At 40.2% G+C, this 24236-nt stretch overlaps 1 protein-coding gene across 1 annotated transcript in view; it reads left to right on the forward strand.

The window, feature by feature from the left end:
• Positions 1-22592, forward strand: part of tafa3a (TAFA chemokine like family member 3a) — a 92009-nt gene extending 69417 nt beyond the window's left edge. Inside the window, exons 3-5 of the mRNA XM_086200844.1 lie at positions 12432-12581; positions 13367-13491; positions 21789-22592. Of these exons, the coding sequence (XP_086056970.1) occupies positions 12432-12581; positions 13367-13491; positions 21789-21800 (287 nt within the window). The 3' untranslated portion in view covers positions 21801-22592. The remainder of the gene's footprint in view (positions 1-12431; positions 12582-13366; positions 13492-21788) is intronic.
• The last annotated feature ends 1644 nt before the right edge of the window (positions 22593-24236 follow it).

Here is a 24236-nt window from a genome sequence, read left to right on the forward strand (position 1 = left end):
ATCGATCCGTCTCATGAGCATCCTTTCCTGGGTTTACTTACATTGTAAAACTTAGATTAAACACATTTCTCTCATCATGTGAACCATGTGGACAATCCTGTGCACGACGACATCACCACTCACTTGTAATGTACTCAAATATGTCAGTTAAACAGTGGCCCATGAAATGCGTGTTGTCATCAGACATTAAGCATGTAGTGTTGTCTCTGGATATTTTCATGAATTGCTCAAGGAACTGAAAGACTTTTGTGGAGGTTTGTGCTCTTTTAGTGCACTTATACAATTGTTAGTGCTTTTATGGTTATTGAAAAAGACATTTACTTATTCATATAGCCTCTACACTTATATTCCTCTTTTATTGCAAAGACGCTAAAGCTTCTCTGCTTCACCCACAAAGAAAAGGGTATAAGAATTCAAATAAAAAAGACTATTATAATACTACAGATGAAAGGAACCTGCCAACGTAGAAATAGCTGTTTTCAAACAGTGCAGGAAAATGTGCTGTATAATGAGACTGTGCTGACATCACGTAGCAGCCTCACCTCTCCTGTCAATAAAAGCTCAAAATGAGCAGGAGTAACCTATTTCTTAACTACTCATCCTCACTGAAAGACCCTAAGTACACGAAACCTGCTACTACACCCACACACACACACTGTTAAAATAGAGGAGTGGAGAGAGAGAAGACACAGAACCAACAGATTTTGAGATGGCTACTATGACTTATACCAGCCTACATTTACTATATAATTGCAAATTGATTTCATTTTCACATGTGCGAAAAATGTGCTGAATTTCTACAAACCAGTGGAAATGTGCCCCACTAGCCATCCATCCATTTCCTATATCGCTTATCCGTTAAGGATTGTGGGTCAGGGGGTGGGTGGGGGTCTGGAGTTCACCCTGGACTGGTCGCCAGTTCATCGCAATGTGCGGCACTAAACTGAAACCTACAAAGACAAAGCCAAAAGGAATGATGAAATGTAACGAGAGGGAGAGAATCAGCCTCATTTATCAGAAGACCATATGTGCCAGATGTTAAGTAATCAGAATATTGTTCCCCATGGCTCGTATGTCAAGGATGTATATGAATGTAAATATAACAGTGGAAGAGTGACATAAAAAGATCAAGAATATATGTAAGAAATTAGGATAATATGGTGCATGAGGCATATATACACAGTGTAGTGCAAATGTGTATTCCACCCCGTACTGGAGGGTGCAGATTTTTAGCAGAAATGTTATGTCAGCACATAAAAATCGTTCGCATCCTTAGAATTCCTCTGCTTGTAGCCTTCATTGTCAGTATGAAACAGAGTGTTGCAGGTGTTTTGGAATTTTTAAGGTAGGCTTAGATATGTGACTCATCTTTAGGAACTATATTCATTTAATAAATAAGGAAATGTCCAGATAAGAAAAAAAATTCCAGATCTGTGGGGCACTTACCCTGGCTGTTCGTCAGCATCTGCATCGTATATCAAAACACACAAAGTGCAGGAGATCAAAAGGAAAAAAACATCCTTGTGGACTAGATGTTGCAGTGCTAAAATGAGATTCTGAAAAATGCAGGAACAGTATCATCCGCTAAAGGCAGCAGAAAATCACTTCTGATGAAATGAGAAAAATACTGTAATGATTCTTTGATGGCGTCTCTGAACATCCATTATTACATTTTCGGTGTCGAGACAACACTTTCTGTGCAGACGGCTGTGTTTCTGCCTCTCTGCTGTTGCCACCAGTGTCTCTGGATTTAATATCTTCAGTGGCCTTTCACTTATAAGACTGTACGATTCCTTGAGGGACTCCAATTAATCAGTCCGTGGTGGGCTCCGAACATCATGGCAGCCAGATGAATTGTACTGACATGGACTTCATCTAAAGCACTACAGCATACACTGTGGAATGGAAGTCTATTTCTATATTCTGCCTCTCCAAAGATCATCCTCTGTGGGTAAAAGATGAAGAAATAAAGCAAAATTTAGCTCTGTCACCCAGCAAGCTGACCCCGTGACAAAATAAAGTCAGATAAGCAGGCAAATTCACCTTTTATTTCAGTAGCTCTCCATTCTAATCCCATAGTATTATGTTAAACGCTCGGTTTGGTTGGCTTCATTCTTGGATTGGTTGCTCTCACAGGATTAATAAACCAGTGAATATATTATGTACTGTAATCACTGCTGGGGGCGGCATGACTCAGAGGTAGAGAGGCTGTCACGCAACCGAAGAGTTGCTGGTTCGAGCCTCACTTCCCCGGGTGACCATTTCCAAGTATCCTTGAGCAAGATACTGAACCCCTAATTGCTCCTGATGGCCCTGCAACAGACTGCCGGCCCGTCCAGGGGGAACCCCGCCTCTCGCCCCATGTCAACTGCATAGGCTCCAGCCCCCAACGACACTTAACGGATAAGCAGTATAGAAAATGGATGGATGTATTCACTTCCTACCAAAACATCTCATATCAGCCTTTTTTTGATGTAATGGGACACAGTTAGTTCATGCTGTTTTAAAATTGAATTATCACTTCATTGTTTTATGTCTCAACCAGCCGGTCCAGTTCACATCTGCTTGCCAGGCTCCTAATATACTGTATGGAGGAAGGGTTAGAGGGAAGGTTAAAAAGGATTAGAATAAAGGTTTTATATTTCTTTTTTGGTGCAATTTAACTTATGGTGAACTATCAGAGGAAGAGGTTTCTAATTCAGGGGGAAGAGGTTGGATAGCTAGAGGTCCAATAAATAAACCGGACTAATGGCAGTTTCCTGAGAAGAAACATGTTCTTTAACAGTCTAGAATACAGTTTTGGCGTTTTTGTAAAAAAATTGTTCCAAATTCGAAGGAATTTTTTTGTGGTATTACTGAAATTGCTTTTGTGTTCAGTTTTAGCCAAAAATATTATTATTATGTTTTTTTTTCAGTCATAGTTAGTCAGTTCGTACTGGAGTTCAAGTGACGTGTATTCATAGTTATAAGACCATCTGCAATAGCTTAATTATACGTTAACATTTTTTTTTGGTAAATTAGCTTGTTAAACCTGAACTACAGCACAGTGTGACGGACAATAATATTCCTTACTGGTCAAAATAAAGGCTGGACCTCCTCATGGAGCGAGGGGGAATGTTAAAGGATCCCTAGCATTCATCCTCTTAAGACTATCAGCATCTGTGCAAAATTTAATCCCATTCCAGTTACTGAAATTGCTGACCCTTAAAATATGGATTACAGCAGACCACCTCCAACCAAAAAAAAAAAAAAAGAAGTGCTTAGCTGTAATTACTTAAGTCGTAGCACGCAGAGTTGTGACATCACAGCTGGATGTGAGGCAGTTGTGGTGGAACATGAAATTGTTACAAATCTTTTAAAATGAGGAATATTTGCACCACCCAGGTTGACCAAAACGTAAGTCTTTTTTACTGTGTAAGGAATGGATGTGTAGCAGCAAACCACAGACCTACCAACAGTGTATTTCAAATGTAGCCACCTGAATTGTTGTACTGCATCTATTTTTAATAAGGTTCCATTAATTACTGCTTTAGTTGTTCATGCAGCAACACTTTAACCACATAAATATGCTGTAGGTAGTTTTATTCGGCATCTAGGTGCGTTTGAATTGGCCAAAATGACAATTTCAGGAGGGAAGTTTCTTTTGAGCAGCCTGCAACCTCTGCTTTTATGGCTGCTGCTGATTCTGTGGTCTGGGCCTGTGGCCAGGACATTGCTGTTTCCAGTGTTTTTATCTGGCTCTGCATTCGGTGACTGAAAAAGGTAGACCGGCAGTGCCCTGCATGAAGCTGGATTGAAAATACACACTGAATATTTTGCTCTCTATCCCTCTGTGGTGAAAACCTACTGATGCTCGACGTATTAGCTCATGCCTCAGAGGATAAAGAAGTTTGTTTCCTGTCAGGCTGATACATCTGTTCATGTCAACAAGGCAGCCAAAAAATAGCATTTGATTTGATGTTAATTCAACTGAACAGTTTTGGACAGTTGATCTGACTTCCTGTGATATGTTACTGAGGTCTGTCAAGTGTACTTGTCTGATCTTGGCTTCTCATGTGAGCAGGTTCTTGATTACTTCAGTTCTGGAAGGGACTTGCTATACAAGTACTCAAGTAATTGGTTTAACTATTGAACTGTTTGAGCCATGATGCAATTCTGTAGTTATGTTTTCTTTCATATAATATCAGCTCCTCAAACAGGTATGAGCGTGTACAAAGCTAATAATCATTATGTGTCTTGCTGGGTATTGATTCCTCTGTCTTATCCCAGTAGCTAATAAAGAGATCCTTCATTTTTTGCCCTTTTCCCCGATTTTGTTGCTCTCATGTCGATGAAGAGTGGTGTAGTTTGTAAAATAGCCTAATCTGAGATTTTCCTGTCTGATGTTATGTAACATGTAATTGATATTCAAGGCTGTGTCTTTCTTGCCTTCATCTTGAAGCAGTTATTTCAAACAACCACAAAGCTACTTAAAGGAAACTCACTAGTTTTTACTGTGCATTTGTTGAAATATTTGAGGGTCATTTTACAGTGTGTATTACAGATGACATGCAGCAAAATGTATAAATGATTCATCGTTGAAGAAGTACTTTTAGGTTGTGATGCAGAGGTGATGTATCCATGTGGGTGAGCTCAGATATCCTCTGGTAACAGTGACATGACAAAAAAAATAAATAGCTGTTCACTGAAAATAATGTCATATTTATCATCTAAAAGTATTTATCATACCTTCAAAATATCAGTAGTGAAGAATTTTGAATAAATCAGACTTGTGGGGCTGTATAGTGTTGAAGAAATTCTCATATTTAGCAAATAATACCAAATTTTGATAAACACCGTCCTCCAAAAGACTATTAATATTTTCAAGCTGAGTTGAAGTTGTTTACTGCTTTGGCATTAAAGCATTTGCCATTAAAATTTTCAAATGAGATTTTGTCTGCATTTGTGAGTTCATATTCATTTGATATCAACTGCAGGCCACAGTATTGCCATGATGGTCAGAGATCTTTCATTGCTGATCACTGGTGTGAATAGAATTTTGTCTCTCTTTATTGTTCTCACAGAAAAAAATATAGGCCTCGATGCACTCTGGTACAGAAGTGGAAGAATTTTTAAAAATCATCAATGCAAAAATATGGTGTGAATGTGCTAACTGGCACTCAGAATACTACCTCCATTGTTTGTGGAACGCATCTAACAGGAGGGGCGGCGTGGCTCAGAGGTAGAGTGGCCGTCAAGCAACCGAAGGGTCGCTGGTTCGATCCTCACTTCCCCTGGTGACCATATTGAAGTGTCCTTGAGCGAGACACTGAACCCTTCATTGCTCTTGATGGCCCTGCAACGTACTGGCGACCCATCCAGGGTGAACCCCGCCTCTCACCCAATGTCAGCCGGGATAGACTCCAGCCCCCCCCATGATCCTTAACGGATAAGCGGTATAGAAAATGCATGGATGGATGGATGCATCTCACAGGCTAAATATACCTGCTCTGCTTCTTAGAACTCTTCCACTGAGAAGATTACTCCCATGACTGTATGTCTTTTAGGACTTAATAATACATGTAGAGGAGTGGTGGTGTCACAACTTCACTGTCGTGGTGACAAATGACTTGGAGCATGAGTTATTTATGATTCTGGAATGTCGTGGTGTTCGAATGAACACTGTGTTTTTCATGTATCCCCTGTTGGGCTTCTATTACTGTTCTTGTGCTTGACTGCCCAGGTGAAGCTGATAAACACAGTTGACAGGCTGAACATTGTGTTGTTCCTCAAGCCTCCCTACCTGCATGTTACATCAATCGTTTGATTGATGTAGTAGATGAATGTGACCTGTTGCTAACCTCTGATTACAACTAGTTAGGCTATGATTAGTTCTGCAACAACAGGAGAGCACTTTATCCAATAAAAAGTTTCGGTACTGGCCAAAAGGTTCATTCCCCAGAGGATCGTTGAAGGACTTTCTGTGCTTGTGACGAGATTGAGTTTGAGTCTGGACAACTTGCTTTTTATAGCTGTATCTGAGATCTGTGAATTGTTTTCGGCTTGGCATTAAACTTCCATTTCTCAGCCGTGCAAATCAGCAGCACGTCTTTGCAGATGTAAGTTACAGTACCGTCTGTTATCTCCTTTCATCTTTCTGATTCTTTATCATACAGTGTTCCACTGTGTGTCACTGCTTGAAAGATAGGAACGAGTGTTAGAATGAGGTTGTGTACTGGCCCTTAAAAAGTGTTCCAACACAAGCTAATCTCCTGTTTTTGTAGGACGCTTCAATATGAACTAATCAGTACCTAAGAGCTGTGTAGGTCAGCTATGAGCCTCAGCAGATTTCCAGGGATAATTTTAGCTGTTACAGTTAATTACTGCTGGTTGAATTTTGGTTGACTTTTTTTTTTTTTTTACAGTCTGTACAAAATGTTTTTCTGTATTTCTGCAGTATCAGCACATAGCAAAACGTTCACCTTTCCAAAGTTCTTTCATTTACCCTTCCCCCCAAAAGTCATAAAGTGAAAGCGCACACAGCTCCAACAATGTTAGGCAGAACCACAAAAAAAAGAACAAAACCCGATGCTGACACTTCCAAATGATTGATCGTCTACTTATTGTTGGTAAAAGCTAATGAGTTTCAGTTATCAGCCATCAGCAGCACAAACATGCTTATTCATCTGTGAGAGTGATGTTATTCTGTTTGTTGCAATCACAGTTGTGTTAGCGTAGCAATAGTCCACCACGGTGGACAGATTTCGTGAGAGAAACAAGCCCCAAAAAATAGTTGGATCAATATTGATTGAGATAAAGGGGGCTTAGTTTTTTTTTTTTTTCTGCTTTGAAGATTCAATTTCCATTTCTTCCAATGTTTCAGCTCTTTACTTCAGTTAATTTAATTTTAGGAAAGTCAACACACTCATCAGTGTCACACAACCAGTGTAAGACCAGATTTACAGCTGTCACAGTGATGGAGACAGGCTGGAATTAAAGGACTGGGTCTTTAATACACCAAATACAAAACAAAATCTAAATATGCAACATCTCAAGAAGAAAATACGAACTCTTGAAAGTGAACAGACATGGAATGAACACTCAGAGCAATGACAGCAAAGCAGAGTAAAATACAAACGCCATGAAAGACAAAACAAGATCCAGGTAGGAGAACAAGAGGGAAGGAGCTGATTGGATGAGAGACACGATGAGGCGGCGTGTGGCCGATGTGGACTGATGAACTAACAAGATGCAGGCGATCTCACAAAAAAAGGAGATAGACAGAGACAGGAAGTAGAAAGAGAACTGAGATGCAGAAGAGAAGTGCTGTTTGAAGTGATTTCAAAATAAAACAGGAAATAATACAAAAAAATCACACACAAAAAAAAGGCAAACTGTTTGAGCACACTGAGAGCTCTTGAGAAGAGCATTGGTTTTCCATTCTGACTCCATGCTGGTTGCATATTGGATTGGTCAATCAAGGATCAGTGGATATGATCCTGAAGCAGAGTGCTCTGCTTCAGAGTGCTATTGATTGGCTCAGGGGTCGGGCCTCGTGCCAGTTCTCATTAGTGGTCTCTGTCCTTTCACCTGTCTTTGGATCTCATCTCTCCTCTGTGTGGATGTGGGTGCTGGGTGATTCTAACTCATGACAGACCTAAGTGAAATCTAAGAGCAAAGAAAAGTGTATTGATCACAGCTGTTGCCAGCCATTTACACATTTGCCTGGATACACACACACGCGCAACACATAAAGAAAACAAACAGCCTCTCACCTACGCGTGTTCACAACTCTCACACTTGGTTGCTCGCAGTGATACGAAATGAAGAGCTGGTGTGTACAGTGAGTGGGATGACAGGGTCACCCTGGTGGTTAGCCAGACCATTTTACAACCCTAGAATCAACGGTTCAGTGGTCAATCCCCCATTGTCAAAGTGTCCTTGAACAAACTGTTGACCTACTACCTTCCCTAGAGCTGCAGCTCATGAATATATGTCCCCATGTATGTTTGACTGCAAGGATGTCTGAGGAAACAAGCTACTGGAATATACATATTATACAACTGAGTGTTATTAAACTATGATTAACCCAGAATTGAAAACATTAAATTGTTCACGTACTATTTCACTGGTTCAGATCCAGGTGCATGCAGGTGAAAACATAATCTATCTTCTTTTGCAGCAGGCTAGTCATTAACTCCTGTGAGTGTGAATGGTTGTCTGTCTCTATGTGTTGGACCTGCGATGGCGTGGCGACCCGTCCAGGGTGAACCCTGCCTCTCGCCCGAAGGCTGCTGGGATAGGCTCCAGCCCCCCCCCCGTGACCCTTAACAAAGCAGTAGAAAATGGATGCATAGTCATTAACTCTAATATACAATGTAAAGAGAACATGAATTTGCAACAAATGTAAACAGCAGCATCTTATAAGTCATTTTAGGGGGTTCAGGGTGAACACTTCAACCAACTGGTTTAAGCTGGTCCATGGTTTTTCACGGTGGCTCTTAGTTTGTTTTTTGCTTAAATAACAGTGATTGTGCATTACTGTGCATACGGCTGCTTCAAGAAGATGTGGCTTATTCTGTGTTTGCATGTTTTGTAACCAGGCAGAGGGTTTTTTTTGTTGCTGTATATGTTGCAATCTGACAGTGGCCATTAGTTTTAAGCTACATTTTAGTGGATTACTCTTTCTGCAGTCTGGAGTCACAAAAAAAGAAAAAAAAAAAGGAATACTGTAGGGTAAATAAGTCTTTGTGAGCTTAAAACACCTATTTGTGAGTACTTGAAAAACAAAAATTATTTGGGTGAAATATCACTTTAAGTTCACTTTCCAAATGTTATTTTCCGATATTAGCTAGTTGAGAGTGTCTTTGGCTTTCTCCATTTTATACCAGTTGCCTGAGTGGTGAGATACACTTTCTCTGCTTCCAAGGTCTGCTAGACCTCATGCTCAGTATTACAGTACAGTTAATGTTTGTTTCTTCTCCATGGATCAATGCCAGCTCACTCTGACCACCAGGCCCTGCTCCCTGACCTCTCATCCTGTTCACACTGCATGGTGGTTTTGGGTCCAGCCTCCGAGTCAGCGACCTTGGCCGCCAGCCCCAGATTTAATTAGCTCTTTCTTCCACACGGGCAGTCCCAACTCTCTACTCTTTAATGAATCAAGAGTGCCGGGCCAGACCAAGCTGCTACTGTAGTTTTCCCTTCCCTCTTGTTGTAGAGTACAACAGCATATATGCAGTGAAGCTGCACAGATAAGACTGGGGATGTTTTATAAGCTTTGAATGTGACTTGTGTTTCTTGTTGCTGTCATTTGGAGGGTTAATTGAATCATAATGTTGCACTGCATGTTTTTGTTGCAGGTTTCATTTGTGATTTGTGTCTAATTAATAAACATATACAAGTTTGTAGAAACAGACACTGAATGCATGTTGTTTTCCTTCTTAAGCAGGTGATTTTACATCGATTGTCTTTGCTCGTTGCACCTCCAGTGATGCTGTAGCTGTTAAGGGCTGTGGGGGTGGGGGGCTGGAGCCTATTCCAGTTGACATTGGGTGAGAGGCGGGGAACACCTTGGACAGGTTAGTATCTTGCTCAAGGATTCTTTGCAATGGTCTCCAGGGGAAGTGAGGATCGAACCAGCAACCCTTTGCTTGCTAGACGGCCTCTCTACCCCTGAGCCATGCCTCCCCCTCAGCTGCCTCCCTCTCAGCTGTATTGTCCACGCATTTAATTCTTTAAACAAAGCGTGAATATTCTATCCCAGCTATCTCAACTTTGGAAATTAACTTTGACCGAAGGGCGGGATGGTGGCTTACAGATAATCACATTAAGGGCAAGGAGACTGACCTGTTTTTGCATCAGTAAGTTTCTGCTCGGTGAAAAGCTCTCAGTCAACGATTGTTGTCCTGCCTTTTGTGTGTGTGAATAGCACCTTATTGATTGGAGGCAAAATGTTTTTAATGTTGTAGATGAGATTTCTGGATTGCTAGTTAATGGGAAGATGGAAACTCGCTTCAATCTATTTTCAAGTCAAGATCCAAATTGAAAATCTTTACAGGCATAATTAAGGCTTATCTGAAAGGAATGTCAAAACTTTTTGCTCTTGTTCTTTTTTTTTTTACCCATCCAATTGTGGCTGTTACGTGTAAATGCACAAGCGTGCAGAGAATGCTGATGACTCTATGCAGAAAAGGTAATGAATATAAAACAGAAAGCAGTATTGATATTTGCTCCAACTTAATTGCAGTGAAAATAGTTGTTACTGATGTTGATTAAGTCATTTTCAAGACATCTTTGTGTCTTAACAGAGACCTGCAGTGACCATAGAGGAGACAAAAAAATTAGGGACACACACACACACACACACACACACACACACAAATATATATATTAAAAAGCCATAAGATATAGCTCACCCATATTTCTCCCTCTCAATGGCCACTCCAGGGCTCTGTATGATTTTGTAGCTCCATGTTCTATATCCTGAAAGGAGAAATTCTCCTCTCCTGCTCTGGTTGGCGTGCAGGGTCACTGGATTAAGTGTGTTACTTGCTCAGTGATATGTCGACAGGTGGGGCTGCACTGGGGTTCAAAGCTGGGCTCTTCCACTTGGGGGATGACCTGGATTTCAGGAAGCCATTTGGTTTAGATGTTTGAAACTGGACTGCACTGAGAAATTACTCAAATGCCCTCATAGGACTGTGTTAACACTAAAGCAGACATGGAGGCAGACCACTGAGGAAACCTTGCTTGACCTTCTCTTCCACTAGATTTATGTACTGGATTAAATTTTTACCAGCTGCTTCTGTGCACCACCACAATAGACAAATCAGGAATCCTCCTCCTCCTCCTCCTCAGTGACGCATTTGTATTGATTGAACATTTCTCAGCACTGTGTGTGTTCTATACATTCTGAAGAGACTCCTTGGATATGGATGCATTATATATTAGTGGCTGCTGAGGAACACTACATATTTTATACTGAAAATATGAACATTAGAGATTTATGTGAGAAATTAATGGTACAGTTGATTCTTTTGCTGAACAGTAAGTGTTTGCTCAGACAAGCCATGAGACTCAGCTCTCATCTTCCATTCACCACCTATCAAATTTTACGCAGCACTTTCACCATCAACGACACCCGAAAAAATCTTCCTGGTGTTCATTCTGCACTCTGAGGTCGCGCTCGAACACACACCTCGCCCTAGATTCCCCTTTAATTATTGTAAATGCCCCCTCCACGTAGTTCCAATTGCAGTAGTTGTTCTTGAAAACATCGCTTCTCCTGACTACTTATCAAACATTTCTTTTTTTCACAATTAATACATTTACTATAATTGGAGTATTTTGCTTACGTATTCTTCGCAGCTATTGACGTTTATGTACTACTACTAACATCATGTCTCCCGGTGTTTTGTTTAGAGGTTTAATGTTCTTTCTAGTACAACATATAGGCCCCCTGAATAAAGCCACACCCACATACCTGTTATCCTGCACAAGACTCTACAATTTACAATTGTTTGGGATGAGAGTGGTACTGACTGAGATTCAGTTAAATTTGCGTTTTTGTCCAAGGTCGAAAAGAGACCATATATATGCACGTCTACAAAATATTCAGGTGCAGGCCACACACAAAAAAAAGACGAGGTCTGCGTACTTCACAAGCTCTCAACACATCATTTTCTTATCTTTTTATCAAAGAAACATTACAATATGTCAGATTCCCAGCAGCAAGTGTGAGAGGAGAGAAGAGTCTCTACGAGTAGAGGCAGCAGTCCAATCAAATCATGATCACCTGCTGGTCAGCAAGCAGCAGGAAAAACAAACAGCACAAAACTACACACAAAAGGAGCGAAGAGAAAAATCACAAGCGCTTTTTTTTGGAAGAACACACTTTTGATATTACAATAAAATGTTGTAGATTATATTTAATCATCACCTAATTCAAGCAAATGTACCTCAGAGATTTAGATTTGAAATGTGAACAAAATTTGTATCTGCTGTGCGTGAAGTCACACTTATAGACATAATACATCTGCAGTGTTAATGTATGAAGTATTTCATAAGGACTGTACCTGAATACTGGTCATCTGATTGTCTTGGCCTCTTTTCCCCCTGGAAAAGAAATCTTTCCTAGTTTCTTATTATTAAAAACATGGAGCCAAAATATTGAACTGGGTATTCTTTAGTTATGATGAACAAATTTGTTGTTTTAAAATATTTTACTTTATATATTTAAAAAAAGTATGTCTTTGTGCCGCATACACTGCAGGGATGTCAGTCCGTGCTGAGATACATTATCAATTTTATAAGCGGGATTTATCGACAATATAAACAGCTTAAAAACATGACCAGTTTGAAACAATATTTAAGAAGCATATTAGTGCAGTTTGTCGAGGTGAGAAAAACGTCTGCATTCTAACTGTGTGTGCGTTGTTTTTTTTCTCCAGTTCATGTGAAAGCTGGAACCTGCGAAGTTATCGCTGCACACAGATGCTGCAACAAGAACAAGATTGAGGAGCGATCCCAGACTGTCAAATGCTCCTGCTTCCCTGGACAGGTGGCGGGAACAACAAGAGCGGCTCCATCTTGTGTAGATGGTACGCCACAAACTTCTCTTCACGGTTCTGGCGATGACTTTTGATTGGGGGGAAATGTATGATGCAAAACTGTCACACTTGCTGCTTTTCCTTCTATGCTCATTTTATTTGGGTAAAGCAGGATTTTTATGGAAAAAATATGTCGCAGGTTTTCATGATGCTCCTCAAGTATGTCCCAAAGGCTTGATGATCTTAAAAAATCGAATCCCCGGCCAGCTCATTCATCCAGCGTTTGTCAGCTGTTGAAGCAATATCAGTTCAGTGGAGCAGACAGCAGGCCAGGTCATTTAATATCATGTCAAATGTGGCCTCTGTTAAAGGTGAATCGATCCCTAACTCCTCTTCTCCCTGGAATGGCTCTGACAGGGGCTTCCTCCATTTTGACAGTTCTCTTTCACTTTAGATATGTCAAGGAAAGTCGTTTCTAACCCTGTGGTCCTCCTGAGAGGCTCGTTAGACCTTGGCGCACCAACCTCTGCTGCTTGCTTTATCACCCCTCCCACACACAAACATCACACCCTCCTCGATACTCCACCTGCTCACAACACTCACCACCTTGACATTGTAATTCAGCCCTGAAACTACACCTGGGGAAAGACCGATGGGTCTCTATTGTCAGCAAGAGATCAGAAGACGCTGTCTTCAATCACTGTGATGTAGATAGAAACTGATGGCACTTGTTGTTACTTCAGTGAGGGCAGATGCAGGTTACATCTTCAAACATCATGCTGTTAATTGCCTCCAGTAGCCTTTTTATGGTTTTGTTTGTTTCATTTTTCTCACAGCGTCCATAGTTGCACAGAAGTGGTGGTGCCAGATGCATCCCTGCATGGATGGGGAAGAGTGTAAAGTGCTGCCAGATCTCAAAGGATGGAGCTGCAGTACAGGAAATAAAGTTAAGACAACCAAGGTGGGTTTCATTCATGCATCTGTATTTATGAGTAGACAGAAGCCCAAAAAAACGGAAGAATCATTTCAATTCCTGTAGGAGCAGCACACACAGCACATACTGTAGCACACAGTTCAGGGAAAAAAAGACCAGATACAGCATGTATGAATTGGTTCAGTTTGTTTGCTCTGGTGCGAATTGCCAACTTGGAGCATCTCTTCAGTAAAGTTTATTTTATCAAACTTGCGCAGTACACAGTTAGTTGTGGACGAAGGTCAGATTATATTCTCAACTCAAACAGACCCCACCTGAGTCTTCTGAAAGCAGCCAGAGAACTTCTCTTCCACACATTCCCGGTCTACTTTTGGTTAGCACCAGTGTACGGTTGTACCTCCCCAAATGAGTTGCATCAAGACGGAAAGTGGACCAGATTTTGATTCAACTGATAAAAAAGGTACGTTTGGCCTTCATAATGACTGAAAGAAAAGCTCAGAAGTAAAGATAGTGAAATTACCTTGAAAACCTTTGGGTTCACAGGGTTAACGAGGTAGTATGAATTGAGAATTCTTTATTTATTTAGATTTTTTATCGGCCTGTAAGAGAAATGTGACTCACAGTGGCGGGTCAGTGAATAGGTGGCTTGCAGGAGAGGGAACACATCAGTTGAGTTCAACTGTCTGTGTTTTGACAAACTGTTGGACTGTGCAGTGCTAGAGGACTAAATACCATAGTTGAAGGATGAAATAGCCGGCAAACGTGGTGATCGTGGACATTTTTGTAGGGAACTAGAATTAACTGTGAGGCAAACAAGCATGTTTGTGTATTTTCCTACTTACCTGGTATTGGAGATGAAAAAGTGCACATTCTTCATTGTATATAGAAACCTAAATGGTGATAATTAAATGAGATTAGTTCTCTGGAGAAGAAACAATAAGAACCCAGCTGGGCTGAGGGGGACTAATTACCCAATGAAACACTGGAGAACACAACAATAGAGATAGGAAGTCTCACGAGGCAGGAATAAAGCAAACCATGACACAATAGGGAAGTTGTTTCAAAATAAAACAGGAAGTAACTAAAACAGAGTTTGAACTGGGGAATATGCGCAACTTCAAAAGTGAAAATCATTCCGGACCAGAGGGACTGTAGCACAAAGCTTGTAGTAAGACAGAGCCCAACAACAAAGCAGAATATTTAATGTCAAAATTATTCATGAAAACACATGATGTACCGCATGAATATATGCAACAAGACATTTGTCTTGTTCCTGCATGGACCTACTGTATAATTTCACCCTGAATTACAGGGTTGACAGAACATGTGTCACACATTTCACATGAAAAATAATAAGACAAATACACTATAGGCTGATAGCAAAAATTCTGCGCATGGATAAACAAATAAGTATAGAATGAAATTTCCAGTTTGTGGTTTAAGTGGTTGATAAGATGTGCACGCAAAGCTCTGATATCTTTGTAAATAGATGTCTTGTGTAATAAACTGTGTGATTGTACACCAGTGGGTTCTTGTTCATCGTTAAAAGTTGTAAAAGGGAGTATGTGGAGGATCACATCACAGAATGCTGTCAGTGACAGAAATCCAGCTCACATGTATTTATTAATGCTGTAGAGAGAGCAGGCTTGAGTTGGGTCCTTTGAAAAGTCAGCGCAGGCTTAAATACGGCTTCAAAAGTGCCAGCATGTAGCAAAACTAAGGCACAACAAAGCAGGAGATCATCATTCTGTGGAGGGATTTCCTTTTTAACACCTGCAGTTTTTACAAATAATTTTGACAGTAATTCATGTTTTATAATCTGGGGTTTGTTCTTAGATGAGAACAGAATCGCCACACACCCAGGATGTGTATACATACAAATATAATATTTGAGTGCTGAGATATTGAAGCAATATTGTCGGCACTCTGTTTGCTGCACTAAGACTTCAGATCACATCCGTTATACTGACATGGGGCAACAGGTCTTTGTCCAAACGCTCAGCTGATGTCACATCGAGACCGACGTCTTTCCCATAACGCCCCTGATGTTTGCTGCGCTCCTGTGTTTGGTGGAGACATGCTGCTTGACCTGAGACCCCCCAGGTTGGGTTTGGATATTTGTCAGATGGTTCAGATTAGCTCTCATAAATTGGTTGGATGCAGCTAAACCTTTACCCACCATCACTAGTGTTTGAGATCAAACTATTTTTTTTACCTCATCAGTTCTTTTCCACTTCTCCTGATAGATTGTATGCGTATTTCTCTTCTTGTTATTCTCTATTCACTACTGACGCTACTAAATATGACAGATTGTTGAGGTTTTCTCTGATACAACAGCACCTCTGCTTCAGAACTACTCTTATGTTTGAAGTCTGTGTTCCACCATCTTTAGATTTTTGTTGGGGCATTTTTGACTTATTACCCCTTAACTTCACAGGTCTATTTTTGTGTGTGTGTGTGTGTGTATGTGTGTTTGAGGTTTGTGTGTGTGTGTGTGTGTGTGTGTGTGTGTGTGTGTGTGTGTGTGTGCGTGTGCGCACAGCTCTGCAGTCTCTAGAAAGGACAGGACTCAGAATATAACAACACCTGAGCTCTATAGATGTTATATGGACATGTGTTTTAGGTTTCAGGGTGTGGTAGACCTGAAGTGGTATAGGTAGATGAGGTTTTGTGTGTGTGTGTGTGTGTGTGTGTGTGTGTGTGTGTGTGTGTGTGTGGGTGGGTGGGTGTGTGCGTGCGTGGGTGGGTGGTGGTTGAGGGGTTGGGTGGGGGGGTGTTAGCCATCCTTCACAGCCCAGTGTTTGACTCACCAACTGCCTGTAGTTGAGCTACCTCTTCCATTATTCATGGCTACAGGAGGCTTGGACGAAGCAGAGCTTTTTATTTTAGCTGGGTTAATAATTCATGCCCTCTCACACAGCCACAGGAAAGCAGAAACAGAGGCTGAGACAAGCAGGGGTCCAGGTGGCTAGTAGAACTCGTCAGAACCTCGACTCTTTTTTGATTTGGGAGTCAGCAGGGGTCCCTCCATGCCCATGGCCTGGCTGCCTCCCACAAAGAACCAGCGAGGAACAGCTTGCAAATTCTCGAGGGCTCTGTAGTCAAACTTCCAGGACAGTTAACATCATTCTGAGTTATGAATGGGAGGCTCTGCTGAGGATTGAGTTCAGGCTCACAAGTCAGGCTATAATGTAGTGACTGTGAGGTCTTTAGCTCTTTGAACAGTTATTTAAGATTAAATAATCCTTTATTAATCCCACAGCAGGGAAAGGTATGGCGTTAACAGCAGCAGAGGGACAGCAAAAATAGAGCTTCAAAGAAATGATAAATAATAAATAAATAAGCAGCACGCAATATAGACATAAGGAAATGTACAAAATAGGAGCAATATAACTGTGAAGAAATATGAAAATAGAGAAAGCAAGGACATATAGAATACCATCAATATGCAACAAAGAAACAACATGTGCAATGTAACAAAGAAACACAATTCACATTGAATTGAATTTGGATGTTCTATTTGAATTGAAACCACTGATTTTAAAACTCTAAGTATTCCAAATCTAGAAATTAACAAAGGTAAAGACATATTTTGTGTTTGTAATGGAACAAAAATAAGAATACTTTTGCTTGGACAATTTGCTTTAAAGAGTCCAATTTAGACTCATAATCATCGTTCTAAGTAGCTTTTTCAAAGCTCTATTCATTCTGTCATTTTACCAGTTTGAAAAATTGAGACTTGAGTACTTTTTCTTGCAAGTCACAAGTCATGTGGGGTCCTCAAAGGTGGCTTTGACATCGTATTTCCTCAGAATGGAAACCTACCGTGTAAACAATCCTTTCAGTTGTATGTATTCCATACGGGACTATAAATCCTTCCGTCTTTGATGTCCAGCAGTGGCATTGTTGATAAAAAACGATGGTGTTGTTTCACCTCATGATGAAGTCAAATCAATAAATCAGAAATCTTTCACACCCTGCAGGCCTCCCTTCCTCGTCTCCTCCTGCGCTCCCCCTTTGCCTGTGCGTGCACGAGCAGCTCGTTTTATAGTCCTGCCGGTAATGTCAGGAATTGTAGCCCCAGCAGCTCCTGCTTTTCACTTCCTATCAATCAGAGGACAGAAGGCAAAAGATCAACAGAGCTTTTCCACTTGACAGGTGCTGTGATGCTTGTTGAGAATGTGTTGGTGATGGATAGCTGTCAGAGGTAGATTTCTTTCAAACAAACAAAAAAGGCCTGGACATTCCTGCACCTACATATATGTAGAAAGGAAAGTGTTCCAGTCTTAATGTACTGTATAATGTCTGGGAACTTGAAATGCAGTTATTCATTTCTACCATTATGTGCGTATTTCTCCCTTTTCTACCTAAGGTGCAATGTCTGACTCCCCGTGACCACGTGAACACATTGACTATGATTACACGGACTGCAATGATCCGACTTCTGACCTTACTTCATGAATTGCAAGAAGAATATTCCATGCATATCCTGTGTGCATGATAGAGAGCACAGTCTGAGATTCCCACTTATTGCCACCATAGTGTATTTTGTGTGTTTTCTTGCTATTATTTCCATACACTGAGCTTTGAGAGTAGTTTGGAATGCTTGCATAAGCTTACATTAAGCAGACGTCATGCAGTTTAACTCCCGTATGAGGCGCAAAATGTAGCAAAAACTCACTGCACGTCAGTGACTCGACTAAAGCCTTTTGACTTCCTGTCTAAAACTCCGACAATAACCTAATGCTAATAACCAGAAACTCCTGTTTACATGGTACTTTTATTCAGAGTATTAACTCATCGGTACATGTATTCAAAATGGGATTCAGCGCCATGTGACTACATAAACGATTTTTTTTTTTTGATGTGAAGATAATTGAGAGATTCGGATATGAAAATGCATACATGTGGTTTTAAATATGATTTTAAGAGCAAAAAAAGTTTACAGTTAATTAGATGGTTTCCTGTGTTAAATCTGCTTCAAATCACTCTTGAGATATGAAACTGTATGAAATTTTAGATTTTTCGAGGGTTAATCAGCTCTTAACCCTAAAATAAACGTGCACTTTTGCAGTTGCTTCCTTGTTCCCTACAAACAAGCATCACTAAAATAGAGCAAAGCTGTGTTACCTTCTATTTTCCACCTCAGTGTCAGTTATAAATATAGTGATTAAAAATTATCCAGAGAGTTCAAAAGCTGGAAGATGGTGTGAGATGTTTAGGTGTTGGATTGCCTGAAACTAAGAAGCTAAATCATTTGATTAACTGTTTCTTTTTTATAGCCTATTAAGACTTTGGTGGAGGCTGACATTGATCATGCAATTTATGATTTTTGGAGCAATCGCCATACTTCTAGTCTCTATATGTAAAATGTGTTGAAACTAGTGAATATATTATATTATATTATATTATATTATATTATATTATATTATATTATATTATAACAGATGTTACTATGGCCTCATAGAGGTTTTCCACACGATTGTTTTTTGCATGTGAATTTTTTTTTCATTAAGACTGGTACGAAACACAAGTGAACATGTTGGTCTTTTTTGTTGTTGTTTTTTTCAATGGGACTTTGAACCTACAGCTGCCCAGTCAAGTGTGGTCTGTCACCCCAAAGCAGCTTAAGCATCAAACCCCCCCGAGGAGCTGCCTTCTGCTGTCCAGATTCCCCTTTGTGTGTTTACTCACTGATAACCCTCACAGGGACACGCGCAACACCACGGCATGCTCATTGCTTTAGCGAGGTTTGACTGTGCTGCATGTTTGTGTTGGTGCTGCTAACCCCCTTTTTTTTTCTTCTTTTTTTATACTGAAGATCTCCCCTCTGTAGATTCTCTTTCAAACAATTTCTTTAATTTAAACATATTCTTATTGTTGGTTTTATGATATTTTTCTTTGATGGTAAGACATAAATGATGCACATTTACTTAACAATGATCAGCAAATCAATTATCAGCACGACCGTAGACTTGTAAATGCTTTTGACGCCACATCAAAAGTCGGCGTCCGATACTGTCGTGACCAAATAACATGGCATGCATGAATGTGTTGTATGTCTACCGCCCGTTGCTTCAACAAGGAGCAAGACCAAATCATCATATTTTGTCACTTGCATGATTCCTGAGGACTAACACATGGAAGTGAAAATTAAATTGTGCCTCCCCACACAGCAAGCTCCATCTTCTACTGCAGAGAAAAAAGCAATATCCCACTTTCACAAATATTAGAACTGTATTGCTCGGAAGCTGGATTATGTGCAGTGAACCCCTCGTTGGTTGAACTGGGTAGACCCTGCCAACAGACTAATTAAATGACAGCGATGTGCAAATATTCACGCATTTATCTCTCTCACTGTGTGTGTGTGTGTGTGTGTGTGAGTGTTGGTGTGAATATCGCCTTCTACATCACAGGCAGAGGACACGTCAAAAAGTTGTTGGTGCTTTTATGGGCGAGCCAATAAGAAGTAACATTCACCTACTAGAATATCTTAGAGTTTTGTGTGAAGTGAGAATAGTACAAACTGCATCTTTCAATCCGTTAGATTAATATTCATGAAAACATCTGAGAACACTTATGCTAGCAGAATGCCATCATGAATAATAATACACCCCCCCCCCCTCTTGTTTGCATGGAAATCTTTGAGCATGATGCACGTTGCATTATGTCTGACTTCCAGCTGCTGACTGCCCGCCGTCTTCTCACTTTTGCTGTGTGACACCACAGATGTCAGGGGATGCCAGCTGGGAATAAACACACCTTGGACCTGTCACACAGTTGGCCCATACACTTTAGTTCAATGTTAAAAAAAAAAAGTAGCCTGATAGTTTTTGTTATGCTGTGAAAGCCATAATTTCATTATAGAACAAAAATGTTGTTGAGCTTGATTATTAATTAGACAAAATAAACTGTGCAAAAAAAAAAAAAGTCAGCATACTAATAAAGACTGATGATTTGTTCAGATGTTTGGCTAATATCATCACTGACTGTTTAAAGTTTAAGCATGCTAATATTTGCTAATCAGCTGACAAATCTGGCTTCTGCACACCAATATAGATAGCAGGTAACACGAGATATAATTGATCCTGCAATGTGGAAATTAACAGATTACAGCTGCTCAAAAGCATTGTTAGGAAAAGAGATGAAGGATATGATAGCCCAGAAATATACAATAACTGTATGCCGTATGTAAATGGACTCAATTTTATACAGTGCTTTTCTACCTTAGCGACACTCAAAGCGCTTTACAGCGTCATCTCATTCACCCATTCACACACTGATGGTAGAGGCTACCATGCAAGGCACCAACCCACTCATCAGGAGCAATTATGGGTCCAGTATCTTGCTCAAGGACACTTGGACATGGTCACCGGGGTCAAGGATCGAACCAGAGACCCTTCGGTTACTAGACGGCCACTCTACCCCTGAGCCATGGCGCCCTATGTACACGTTTGACCTTTTATAGAAATAAGAAGAAATGGATATGCACTTAACATTCTCAAAATTCCATTTAACTTTTTTTGCTTGCATACATTTAAATAAAAAAAAAGTTTTCCATAAAAAGACAATCAAATAGTGCCGGTCAGGTTATAAAATAGTACAACTTAATGAATGAATGAATAAATATACCTCCATAAGAGACATGATTTAAAAATACTTGTACATGAAAGAATGTGCATGTTCTTGCTGTGCATCTGTAAAGTACATCAAGCACGAAGGCTCCTTGAGTCTATACAGAGATAAATAATGGTAGTCAACTGCTCGCCTGGGTTAAGGCTTGTTGGTTGAACAAAGTAATCTGTCTGAGTCAGCTTGGGTTCTCAGAAACTGAGAATTATTCTTTATCTCATGAGATTTTATCAGCCAGTTGATTCATCTGAAAATAATCTGACAAGATTACACATCCGATTAATCTGATTATTCATTCATGAAAATAATATGAAATTTGAAAAGCCTGACACCCACTCTCAGATATGTTGGATATTACAGAGAACGATTTTATTTAGATTTTAATGTTGTAGACGGGATCCTCTTAATTTAAAGCTATTTGGACATTTCTCTTTTCTCAAATTGGATTATTTTATGTTGCGACACTGTGCTAAAGTTGTATCAAGTGGAATAAGGAAAGAGGGTGTGATTATTTGCCCTCCTCTCCCGGTGGTTCCTGTCATACTGCATGTCAGATAGCACTGGTTTGGGGAGTGTTACAAGTACGACTTGTCATCAATAATGAGTCCAATCCTTCTTTATCCTCAGCGCACATACACACCACTCACAACACTTTTCTTAACTGTTTTCTTGCTTTCTCTCTGTCTTTTTAGGTCACACGATAGTCGTCTGTTTCCGGGATGATCTTATTTGGAACGATGTTTATTTGACCAACACCAGAGGACTTTTGGATATCATGTGTTTGGAGGATTTGTGGAAGCCAGGGACCAACAAACACATTAATCACAGACATTCCTCTGAATTAAAGGAAAGGAGCATCATGTAAGACTACAAATCCCACCCCCCCCCCCCCCCAAAAAAAAAAAGATTCCTGACTTTAGATCCAGCATCAACAGTAGCTGTCTCTGAACTCCACCGAAACTCTCTTTGTAATTGTATTCCCATGGACTAGAAGACATGAAGATATTTATTGACTAAAAGACTGGATTACAACAGAAAAAAAAAAATCTTAAAATGAAATAATGTGACGTGAAACCTTTGTGTTTTTGGTTTTCTTTTTCTCCTTTTTTTTTTTTTTTTTTTTTTTTGCCACAAAGAGCCAAAGGACTCTTGATGCATATCTGTGTTGAAGATCAAGTGAGATCATAAGCATTTTCATTCATTTTGAGCCTTACGGAGCAGCTATCTTCTGTTTCTTCTTTGTTGGGTTTGGCTACTCAAGTTTGTTAGGAAGTCAAGTCTTCTTTGGAAAGACTTGATGTGTTAAAAGATGATGCTACAACAATAAAACAGAAAAATAATTAAAAAAAAAACCATTGTAATTATGGTTGACTACAAGTCAATAAGGGTCAACGCAGCTGAGTTCAGCACCAATGTTTTAATGGTATCTGTTGTTTTCAAAGCCTGATGACTACCATAGATTTCAAATGTCCGTATTATCTCAATAAATCTAATTCAATGGATGTCAATGCCTGGAAAACATGTTCTTTACAGTCAATGTTAATGAAATGTGTGTACGCTTCTATGATACGTGGACAGGAGCAGTACGGACCGTGCAGGATATGATGTCATCTCTGTGGATCCCTGTGTTGAAATCTTCGCTTTTGTTATTTTCTCCCATTACAACCAGAAGCGAGCACATTTTTTTTTTTAGACATTAGAGCAGGAGAGGTGCTGCCGTTTTTCCTTGACATCTGTACAAACATCTGTAGAATCCATCTACTCTTTCCAGCCACGGAAGTCTCCCCCTGCTGGCCATGACAAAGAATGCCGGCTGACGTTGACTTCGTTGATCAGCTCTGTTCACTGAATATACAGTCCATGGTTTGGAGTTAATATTACACTCGCAATTTGACAAAATGAGAAGGAGGGGGAGGCTCTCAGCCAATCAATGTGATGGAACTGAAATGTGAAAATCAGCTCTTACCCTAAAATGTCTCATATCCGATTTTATCTCTAAAATTATACGCTGCTGTCATCAACCAAGCCTTTGTTTATTGTGCTGTTGTCTCTTTCCATCACCAACCAAATAATCTTATTTTCGTCCTCAGCCCGTTCGTCGTTGTTGTTTCTTTTTTTCCTTTTGTCCAAATGATTTCCTGTAAAGGTGCTGCCTGAGAGAAATCTCTGAAGAATTGTTGGTGCATGTCATTAGAAGCTTCCAGAAAATAAACCTTGCGAGAGGCTGAGAGGATGAGAGGACATGGACAGAGACCAGAGCACATCAGAAACTGATTATTTAACCCCAGTGGCCATATTATTCACTGTATTCTGTGCGCTCTAAAGGCCAATGAAATGTCTACATCCTCTGACACACATAGTCAGCTTATCGGGGACAGTAAAGCTGGTATTCCTATTGTGTTTCTACCTTCTGTTATTGCTTTTCCTGTCTTATTTTCTGGCTGGTGTCTATGGCGGCCCATAACCGAGAGGCAAACTCTGGCATCCTGATTGGGTACAGTCGTGAAAGTTTCACCGTTCGAGCAGCACTAATATGTGAAATGCTTTTGAAATGATCTTCAATAAGGAAACTACTCAGCCTCAAATGAGGCTCAATGTACCCTGAGACACAGTACTGGCTTTTGTTTAGATTGGATTAAAAAAAAAATCAATTTAATGAAAGAATTTCACAAACTACACATTGTGTCTAATCATTTAAATGTGGATCTTCAGACCAAGCCTTCCAAAAGTGATCGGCTGGAGGTTCTACAAAAATCCATCATTTGTTTCCTTATAACTGCTGTGATTTAGTTTTTGACGCTACCATAGCAACTTGACATTATTTCCTCTATGGCCACCCTAGGGTTGTGTATATCCAAAATATCTCTAGCCAAAGCAGCCAAATTAAAGGCAAATGACCTGAATGTAGAGTGATAAAGCAGATCTTTGGCCAATGAACAGCTGTTTCGACTGAGGCATGTGACAGTTGCCATGGCTGCTCTGCCCTGCTGGACTACACGGCCCCCTCATTGCAGCATGGGGTATTTTGTATGTTTATCATTACTTGTCAGCTTAAATCAGCATTTCCTTCCCTGTGGAAAGAAAGGTGGACCTGTAGTAGCAGAATATTTATACTTTCTATTAACATGCGCTGTTTTTAT

Source organism: Aulostomus chinensis, chromosome 3 (assembly GCF_037954235.1).
Source record: "Aulostomus chinensis isolate RoL2024-O1b breed Wild chromosome 3, RoL_Achi_v1.0, whole genome shotgun sequence".
Lineage (NCBI taxonomy): Eukaryota > Metazoa > Chordata > Actinopteri > Syngnathiformes > Aulostomidae > Aulostomus > Aulostomus chinensis.